We start from the raw sequence: 9024 nt of genomic DNA, 5'->3' as shown, positions 1-9024 counted from the left end.
GGGGGGGAGGGTGTTATTTGGGGAGGGGGGATGGTTGGTAGTTGGTATGGTGGGCTGGTTGATCAGAGGGAGGGGTGCACTCATCAAGCACACGACACGCACTTGGCAGGCACACGCAAACTTGTATGCACGCACCGAACGATGGAGTTGAAGAGGGAGTGTGGGTTTGTGGCCGGAACCTAAAAAGCGTGCATCGTCGCGGTGTGCATGAAGCAACATAAATAAAATAAGGGTTTACGGAAAGTACACAACAGAAAGAGACACAAAAGGGTGCACACACACACACACACACACACACACACACACACACACCTTGCCATCCTTGACGCTTGAGAGGAAGGTGGTGACTGCAGTTGCGTTGATGGTGTAAGGTGCATCTGGGGATGCCGGCGGGAGCAGCGGTGGCTCGGGTGCGCGGTAGAAGGTTGAGGCCGACGCGTTGTGCACGACCAACGCCGGCAAGTCGCCCTCCTCCAGTCCCCACACGTCCGCAGTCAGCGCCGGCAGCTGCAGGTGGTGATCGTCGTGGTAAGATGGGGTATTGAATGGTGGTGCGAGGATGTAGAGATGGGGTGTTGAATGATGCGGATGTGATGTTACATTACATGAGGATGGGGCGATGATTGTGAAGCCGGGAGCAAGCACGAGGCAAACAAAGGGTAAGCGCGAATCACAAGTATGCAAATCTGACAGCCCATTGCGCACCTTCTGATACACGGCCCATGCAAACTGGTACACGCCGTCTGTACCGGCAGCCTCGGCAACCTGGCAGCAGTGGAGTAGTGGTGATGGTGGCGGTGGTGGTGGCAGGACAAAGGTCGTGAGCACAACAGCTGTTGGAGTGATGCGTCGTGTATGTTCACAGAGCGACGAGGCACAAACCAAACCCAAAAACAAGCAAACAAACACACAAACAAACAAACAAACAAACAAACAAACAAACAAACAAGCAACAACCCAAAGCAAGCGCCACCTTCTTGTATGAGTTGACGAGGTCATCTGTCTGCATGCGGCCGTCAAGGACGAGGACAGCGAGCGGTTTGGGCGACGGAAGCACCGCATACCGGTTTCCCGTCTGATCAGCGGGAAGAGGGGGGCGGAGCGGGATGACGTGCAATGATGGGGTATGAGCCGTGACACGTGATGTGTGTGTGTGTGTGTGTGTGTGTGTGTGCGTGCGTGTGTGTGTGTGTGTGTGTGTGTGTGTGTGTGCGTGCGTGCGTGCGTGTGTGTGTGTGTGTGTGTGTGTGAGTGTGTGCATCCAGTGTGTCAGTAGTGTCGACCAGCTGTCATGCTTGGGAATGAGCAAGCAAGCCACATGCGTTTGGCACAGCGACACTATCTCACCTCGCGCGTCAGCTCAAAGCACGAGCCCCACTCGTGGTCTTGCATCCACTGATGGTGGTGGTGGTGGTGGCAAGGAATGCGCACCGTGTGCAGCGACGAGACGGCGTGAGATGGAGTTAAAGAAGGGCACACGCAAGTGCACAGAGAGTCACAGACAGACACACAGAATGACAAAATTGACAGACAGACAGACAGAGAATGACAGACACACAGACAGACAGACAGACAGACAGACACATACACACACAACACAGCACGTCATCGCACAGCGCGTACCCTGACGAGCTGTGCGTGGTCTGTGGCGTTGCCGTCGTACACGAGCGGAGTGCCGGCGGACATGCGCACGACCGCTCCTGGCCTGACGGTGGAGAGGGGGGTGCCCTCACGCAGGGACGCGTCGAGGTCGTAGCACATCACCTGCGCAAGCAGGTCGCCAGCAGCTGCACGGTGCAGGGCGGTGGGCGGCGGGCGGTGAGGGGTGAGCGGTGTGTGGGGAGTGGGGAGTGGTGGTAGCAGATGCGATGAGATGGCAGTCGTCGTATTGAGTACTGATGTACAATCGACGATATACGATGAATAATTCCCAGCCCACCATCCCACCATCCCACCATCCCACCATCTCACCATCTCACCATCTCACCATCCCATCAGCGCACCAGCGCGTGGACTGCGGTACCTGCTGTGTATGCGTTGTCGGCAGCCTTGTTTGTGGCGCGCGGGAGCACGCGAACGAAGAAGATGCCTGGCATGGCCACCACCTCCTCCACCTCCTTCTTCGTCTTGAGGCGCGTGACAAGGTCCCGTGTCATAAACTCGCTGTACGACGCAAACGCCTCCTGCGCGCACGTGCGCCGTCGAAAGGCAGAGGGGAGGGTGTCGTGAGGGGAGGGCAAGTGGGGGCGGGGGCAATGGAGCATACTCTCTTTCATGCGACATGACAAATGCGACATGATGTGTGTGTGTGTGTGTGTGTGTGTGTGTGTGTGTGTGTGTGTGTGTGTGTGTGTGTGTGTGTGTGTGTGTGTGTGTCCACGCGCCACGGAATCGAGCAAACATATTCTGTTTACCACGCAGTGTCACTAACCACAGTGCGGGGCCCCGAGTAGGTGTAGTTGCGGCCGTCAGCACGGTAGATGCGCACAGTTGGATAGCCGCGGACACCCTCGTGTGAACACGCATCTGCAGCATGACGGTGGTGGACAAGCCGAACAAGGATCGCGATTGCATGTCAAGGACACGACATACATGCAAACAAGAGCTCATGCATTTAAGCATAGGGCCCACAAACCGTGTACATGCGCACACAAACCGTGTACATACAGACACGCACACACACAGACACGCACACACACACAGACACACACACACACAGACGGACAGACAGACAGACAGACAGACAGATCCCCCCCCCCACACACACACAGACACACACACACAAAGCACGCACCTCTGTCGTTTGTGCAGTCAAACTTGGCCACGTTCACGGATCCTTCGCTCTTGTGCATCTTTTCTGCAAACTCCTTCCACACGGGTGCCATACGCTTGCAGTGGCCACACCATGGCGCTGTCGACACGCACCAGACACACAAGGGATCGCAGCATGAACAAAGGCACACTGCGAGATTGATGGCAGAATGCAAACAAAGCAACCTTACATCAACACTACTCCTGCATCACATACCGTAGTATTTCACCATCCAGTTCTTGCCATTGCGGATCGTTGCTTGCAGCGATTCTGGCTCTAGCACCTGTGGATGAAGTGGACCAATGTCGTCGTGAGATCCTTGCATGTTCGACCATCATGCCCTCCGAACACAGCAGTCCTTGAACAAACATATTCGCACACTCTCACACACACACTCACACACACACACTCACAGGCTCTCCTCCTTCTCCTTCACACCCTTCCCCTCCCCCTTTCTCCTCTCTCTGGCTGCGCCCACGCACCTTGACAGGGCCAGCAAGAGCCACATCAGCAGCCAGCGCCGCGCACAGCACAGCCACCACCAACACTCGCCACATCTCCTTCCTTCAGTCTGGCTCTTTGTCAGCAGCAATCGTGAGTTCGAAAAGTGGTTGGCATCTTTCGCTAATTGTCCACATGGCCCTCGCGTGTGTGCCTTTTTCTCTTTTCGCCCCTCCACCTGCGCTTACAGCCTCTCCCTTCCCCTCTCTCTCTTGTTTGAGACGACGAACAAGCAACACAGCCAGCCATGGGTCGCGTGCGCACAAAGACTGTGAAGAAGGCCGCCAAGGTCATGATTGAGAAGTACTACACTCGCCTCACCAACGACTTTGAGACCAACAAGCGCGTAAGCCCTGCCGTTTTGTGCTGTTTTTGTGTTGTGTGTGAGTTGTGCGGTGCGTTGTGTTGTGCGTGCATGTGTGTGTGTGTTGTGCGTGCATGTGTTGTGCGTGCATGTGTGTGTGTTAAATCGACTCTTGTGCGCTGGGTGTGTGCATCTACCCTTGTGCATGTGCACGTGGTGTTGCTATCCATCTGTTTTGGCATTTGCGGCTCTTCGCTCTTCTTACTGCTTGTGCTTGCTGCTCACACGTCTTCATGCGCCCGTCCTTTGCGTGCACAAACAACCACAGCTCGTTGAGGAGTTTGCCATTGTTCCCTCCAAGCGCCTCAGGAACCAGATTGCTGGGTGAGAGCGCGTGCGCGATATCGTGTTGTTGAAGAAGAGTTTGCCCACGCTTTGCTGTCGGCTTGCTTTCTTGCTGGCTTGCATTATTAGGTCCATGCATGCGTGCTCGCTGATTTACCGCTCTCTTCCACGACTGAATACTGCGTCACTCAACGCATCGTCTCACTCACCATTGCTTTTGTTTTTACTTGCACTGCTGTTTTGCTTGATGTGACACCAGTTTCATCACCCACATGATGAAGCGCATCCAGGTTCGTTCTTGCCTGTTTTGCCGTGTCTCCGCTGTGTCGTTGTGCATTTGATAGTTCACACGTGATGGTTGCAAAAGATGGTTAATCCAACCCTTTGCAGTCTCGCCATGCCTGTATGTCCCCGCCTCCACGCACACCCTATCGTTTCCCACTCACGTGGGCTTGTTCCCTTCCCCTCGAATCTGTAACTTACACATACACGCATGTTCGTCTTCTCACCGCCACCTGCAACCTGCCATTGGCTGTCCTCCGCCCCCCCCCCCCACCACCACCACCTCGGCACATGTTTGCAACGAGTGCAGAAGGGCCCCGTGCGCGGCATCTCCATCAAGCTGCAGGAGGAGGAGCGCGAGCGCCGCGACAATTACGTGCCCGAGGTCTCTGCCATCCACGCCGACGACACCATCCCCGTGGACCAGGACACGTTCGACATGCTGCAGTCCATTGGCTACAGCACACTCGACCGCCTGCGCGTCGAGGGCCGCTAAGCGGACCGTTGCCAAGCCGCCGCACAACCACCTCCATAACCATCGTCATCGTCATGCTTGCGGTGTGGTTCTTCAGTTTGTTGAGCGGCACCTCTTTTGCCTGTCGCCTGTCTCTCTCCAAGTTTGTGGTTTCGACCGCGTGTTTGCCTGCTCTGCGCGCGTGTGGCGTGTGTGATGCAAAGCATTGCTTCCCGCACATGTGTGGTGCACGTTCCATTCGGTTGAAATAAAGCAAACAAAGGAGCACACATGCATGAGATACTGGGGGGCAGGGAATGGTGTGTGTGGTGTAATGTAATGCCACATCACGTCACGTAACGCGTGGGAAGAATGTCATGTAACAGCAAAACGCGTGCACCTATGTGGGAGGCACAAGAGCACAGCGCATTGCACACACTGGGCGTGCAAGCAGCACCAATCAGCACGTGTGGTGGACAGACTGTCCCTTGTGATCGCCATCGGGAAGGGTGAGGGTGAGGGTGGCTGCATTGCACGTGGTGTTGGCAGCAAGCTTGACGTGGATTGGCCCGCTGTGCACAGGGCTGCTGACACACACGCTCGTCAGCTTTGTTGTCACCGCACCACCACGCCATGCTGTTCTTGCGGCTGTTGTTGTTGTTGCTCCAGTTGTTGCGGAGGCGGCTTGGGCGGCAATGAAGGCGGGTGCGTCGGCAGCCGTGACGGCGTGCAATGGGAAAGCGGTGTCACCACCCGATGCCACCACGTGGTACGCCATGTACCCCGCTCCTGTATGCCGATTTGCGGCGTCCTGCTGTGAAGAGGTGGCGCTTGTCGGTGCAACGAGGACAGAGACAGCCGCACCCCGGGCGGTGGCGATGGTGGTGGCGGCCCTGATGGCGGCCACGGCGTGCTCCATATCCGTGGGTGACGCCACAGAAGGCAGGACGGCGTGGGCGAAGGAGGCCGAGGACAGGGACGTGCCGTGGTTGTACATGAGGGCAAACACGTCGCGCTGCACCTTGCCTGATGCCACGCCAATCAGCGACCAGTCTCCGCTCTGCTGTGTGTTGACAACACGCACAGCAGCGGCACATCCCTTGCTTCCAGCATCACCACCACCGCCGCCGTCGACACACGTGTACCCGGTGTTGGCGTGGTGCACCCACTGCACCAGACCCGCCGTGAAGTTGTGCTCGCCGCGAGCAAGCACGCGTGGTGCTGTCTCGTTTGCCAGCTTGACAGTCACGTTTCCACTCAGCAGTCGGTTGGCGGCCGTGGTCAGAACAGGCACAGACGCCGATGACAGGGTGGTGGTGGCGGTGGTGGTGTGTGGAGATGGAGTGGAGGGCGATGAAGAGGGGGAAGGAGGTGACTGTTGCGTCAAGGAGGGTGACCGCTGTGAAAGCGGCAACGAGGGGTCGGCGCTGCTTGTGAAGTTGGCAAAGGCGTCGACGGTGATGATGGCCTCTGGGCGGACAACAAATACGCGCAGCACATCCAACCCGTGCGTCGACAGCTGCATGCCTGTAAGCAACGAGCCATCGCCGGCGACAACCCCGCCCACAAACCCGTGCGGCGACAGGCGTGTTGTGGTGGCACATGATGGCGTCTGTGGATACTGCGGGATGGTGGTGCCAGGCAGCTGCTTCCAGTCCCAGACAGGGTAGATGCCGTCGTACTCGTGACCATCGTAGTACAGGTTCACCACCCCATCCGCGGTGTGCTCGGACTGCGTGCCCTCGTCGTTCACGCAGCGCGCGTTCACGGTCCGCTTCGAGTACATGCGCACGGACGCCACGTGCGTGGGCGTGTGCATCACGCCATAGTCGCTGTCGTAGTAGTACCGCGCCCCCGTCACGGGCTTGGCGCCAGACACTCCGTCCAGCCAGTCTGCAAAGGCGTGGAACTCCTGCGTGCGGTTGCCGGCCGTGACGTTGCGCAACTGCGTTGGGCTGAAGGTCCACGTGTGGACTCCGCTTGGGCGCGTAATCTCGCGGCCAATAACGGACCAGTCCTGCTGCCGGTGGCCGGCCACCATCCACTGCTGCCCGTCAAGCACCAGGCGCGCATACACGGCCATGTGGGCCGCGTCCATGTAGAAGCGCGTACCGCTGGAGAACTGCAGCAGGCCGAGGATGGTGGCGGTGAAGTCCGCCCCATATGACCCCGCCAGCAGCTCCGGCCCGTGCTGGTGGAAGCTGCCGTCCACTTGGATGCCTTCCAGCGGCTGGTGCACAAACGCGACGGCCGCGTACACGTTGGAGAAGCCCGTGGCGACGAGGCTGGCATTGTTGAAGAAGAGGCCCTGCATGATCTTGATGTTGAGCTCCCAGATGCGGTTGGCGCCGGTCATTGTCCACCACCTGGCCCGGTCCATGATGCGCTGCGCCACCTGCGCAATCTCGCTGGAGCGCGGCACAGTGTCGGGGGTGAGTAGCAGCAGCGTGTGGCCCATGAGCTGTGGGATGCCAATGTCGTTCCACCACCAGTTTGGGTTCTGCATGTCGCGTGTTGTCCACGCGTGCAGGGCGCACGTGGTCTGGTTGGTGAGTGTCTTGTTCCTGTACAGCGGAGATGCTGGCGTCATCAGCAGCTGCGCCATGTCCTCCACCCTCGACATGTGGTCGCCTGCAGGCCAGCTGCAAATGGTGTGTGGTGTGTTGCGTTGTGGTGTGGTGTGGTGTGGTGTTGCGGTGTGTTGTGGTGTGGTGTGGTTGTAGTGTGGTGTGGTTGTAGTGTGGTGTTGCGTTTGTGGTGTGGTGGTGGTGTGGTTGTGGTGTGGTTGTGGTGTGGCGTGGTGTTGTGGTGTTGTGGTGTTGTGTGGAGTGGTGTGGTGTTGCGTTTGTGGTGTGGTGGTGGTGTGGTTGTGGTGTGGCGTGGTGTTGTGGTGTTGTGGTGTTGTGTGGAGTGTTGTTGTGATGCGTTGTGGAGACATATTGAGGGCGCAGGGACAATGGGTGATGTGAGGAGTTGATGAGCTTGTGGCGAGGCACAGTCGAGGCTGGGGGATGCTGGGGAAAGTTGGTCGTACTACCAATCGCAACACGTGACACAGAACAGCAATAGCAAGTGCACAGACGACGAAGAGACGCGAGATAAAAACCCATCCCCCAAGAAGCCGTACACACCAACAGCCGACAGTCTACAGCAAAGGAGTCATGTGCACTCGAGCCAGGGAATCTCAAACACAACACACACACGCACGCACAACGCACTTACTCTGCCCTTGCTTTGGAAGCGTAGTCAATGTCAGACCAGGTGCAGTTTGAAGGCACAAAATGCTGCATGAAGGTGTTGTAGCCGTGAACGGCAGAGGCAATCTTGTCCGAAGGGATGAGGAGCGACAGCACATAGCGTCGGTACACGGTGGCAATGTCTGGGTCATCGCGCAACCACGATGCAGTCTTGCTCGACATGACCCACGGCTCATACTCAAGATGCAGCTCTCCAACGACGCGAGCGCGAATCTCAGCACGGGCGGTGGCCCCGTGAGTGGGGTCACGGAGGCGATTGCTCACACCACCAACAACAGGACACGCGGCTACCGCCAGCATTGCCAGTACCGCCAGCATTGCCAACCAAGACACCATTGTTGGTGGTGGTGGTTGTTGTTGTGGTGGTTGTTGTGAGCACTGGCCTTCAAGCAAGCAAGCAAAGCGAGCGAGTGTTGTTGTTTGTTTGTGTTTGTGTGTCTGACACTGAATTCAGGTTTGTTCTACTCGACTGACTTCAGTTGTTTGGGCAAGTACGGGACACTCTTACCACTTCGAAGCAGCGAAGCAGCGAAGGATGACTAACATAAGTGCGGATGTAGAGTGCGCTTGACATGGGCACGAAGGCAAAACGCAACGGTGATGGAAGGAATCAGTAACAGGCCAGGCAAGCAAGCGAAACACATCTGCATGTCAAGCAGCCACGAGCGGGACTTAAGTGAGTGACATGACACAAATTATGATTGGCGAAGGTTTTGTTCATGCCCCTTTTCTGCTTGCGTGTGCATGCATGCCATGCAACTTCATTAACAGCAACCTCACTCACAGGTGCGCCACTCCAAACATTGTTTTGACACTTGTGTCTGTTGCAGCTGCTGTGGTCGCCGAGGCACGCGAGCGTGAGCGGGTGGCACGAACTGGTGGTGCGTGGACTTGATTGAGCAGAGGAAGCAGGCATCACAGCCACATCAGCACACATCACAGAAGACATCACCACAGAAGACATCGCATCGCATCAAATCACCCACACCAACAAACCACACAACAGCAGCGATGGAGGGAGCAAACGACGAGATTGGGCTTGGCATCTCGTACAAGGCGAGCGAGGCTG

General features: G+C 57.2%; 4 protein-coding genes across 4 annotated transcripts in view; 2 read left to right on the top strand and 2 right to left on the bottom strand.

Moving 5' to 3' along the window:
• Positions 1-3369, bottom strand: part of PTSG_13004 (camk/mapkapk/mnk protein kinase) — a gene marked incomplete at both ends in the record, with an annotated part of 10092 nt that extends 6723 nt beyond the window's left edge. The window contains 10 exons of the mRNA XM_004988419.1: positions 313-507; positions 706-765; positions 974-1075; positions 1348-1395; positions 1624-1787; positions 2024-2183; positions 2432-2526; positions 2795-2911; positions 3029-3095; positions 3295-3369. Coding sequence (XP_004988476.1) covers positions 313-507; positions 706-765; positions 974-1075; positions 1348-1395; positions 1624-1787; positions 2024-2183; positions 2432-2526; positions 2795-2911; positions 3029-3095; positions 3295-3369 — 1083 coding nt within the window. The remainder of the gene's footprint in view (positions 1-312; positions 508-705; positions 766-973; positions 1076-1347; positions 1396-1623; positions 1788-2023; positions 2184-2431; positions 2527-2794; positions 2912-3028; positions 3096-3294) is intronic.
• Positions 3370-3426: 57 nt separating this feature from the next.
• On the top strand, positions 3427-4990 carry PTSG_10137 (ribosomal protein S17). The gene is made up of 4 exons (XM_004988418.1): positions 3427-3659; positions 3946-4001; positions 4222-4252; positions 4555-4990. Exons 1-4 carry the CDS (start codon positions 3561-3563, stop codon positions 4738-4740), a joined length of 372 nt encoding a protein of 123 aa, XP_004988475.1. The 5' UTR covers positions 3427-3560; the 3' UTR covers positions 4741-4990.
• Positions 4991-5005: 15 nt separating this feature from the next.
• Positions 5006-8378, bottom strand: PTSG_10136 (uncharacterized protein). The gene is made up of 2 exons (XM_004988417.1): positions 7921-8378; positions 5006-7340 (listed from the first exon to the last, which is right to left on the bottom strand). The coding sequence occupies exons 1-2, from the start codon at positions 8289-8291 to the stop codon at positions 5159-5161; spliced, it is 2553 nt and encodes an 850-aa protein (XP_004988474.1). The 5' UTR covers positions 8292-8378; the 3' UTR covers positions 5006-5158.
• A 588-nt stretch (positions 8379-8966) lies between these two features.
• Positions 8967-9024, top strand: part of PTSG_10135 (uncharacterized protein) — a gene marked incomplete at its 5' end in the record, with an annotated part of 4065 nt that continues 4007 nt past the window's right edge. Inside the window, one exon of the mRNA XM_004988416.1 lies at positions 8967-9024. This exon is cut by the window's right edge and continues 312 nt beyond it. Coding sequence (XP_004988473.1) covers positions 8967-9024 — 58 coding nt within the window.

This window comes from Salpingoeca rosetta (genome assembly GCF_000188695.1).
Source record: "Salpingoeca rosetta unplaced genomic scaffold supercont1.35, whole genome shotgun sequence".
NCBI classification, from domain to species: Eukaryota; class Choanoflagellata; order Craspedida; family Salpingoecidae; genus Salpingoeca; species Salpingoeca rosetta.
Note: the sequence above shows the minus strand (reverse complement) of the source record. Positions and strands in the feature narration are given on the sequence as shown.

Bases quoted from the DNA above. Each gene is read 5' to 3' on its own strand.
- PTSG_10137 (XM_004988418.1), top strand. From the start codon at position 3,561: ATGGGTCGCGTGCGCACAAAGACTGTGAAGAAGGCCGCCAAGGTCATG. The intron at 3,660-3,945 runs GTAAGCCCTGCC...AAACAACCACAG, and splicing joins ACTTTGAGACCAACAAGCGC to CTCGTTGAGGAGTTTGCCAT. The intron at 4,253-4,554 runs GTTCGTTCTTGC...CAACGAGTGCAG, and splicing joins ACATGATGAAGCGCATCCAG to AAGGGCCCCGTGCGCGGCAT.
- PTSG_10136 (XM_004988417.1), bottom strand. From the start codon at position 8,291: ATGGTGTCTTGGTTGGCAATGCTGGCGGTACTGGCAATGCTGGCGGTA. The intron at 7,341-7,920 runs GTAAGTGCGTTG...CACCATTTGCAG, and splicing joins GCTTCCAAAGCAAGGGCAGA to CTGGCCTGCAGGCGACCACA.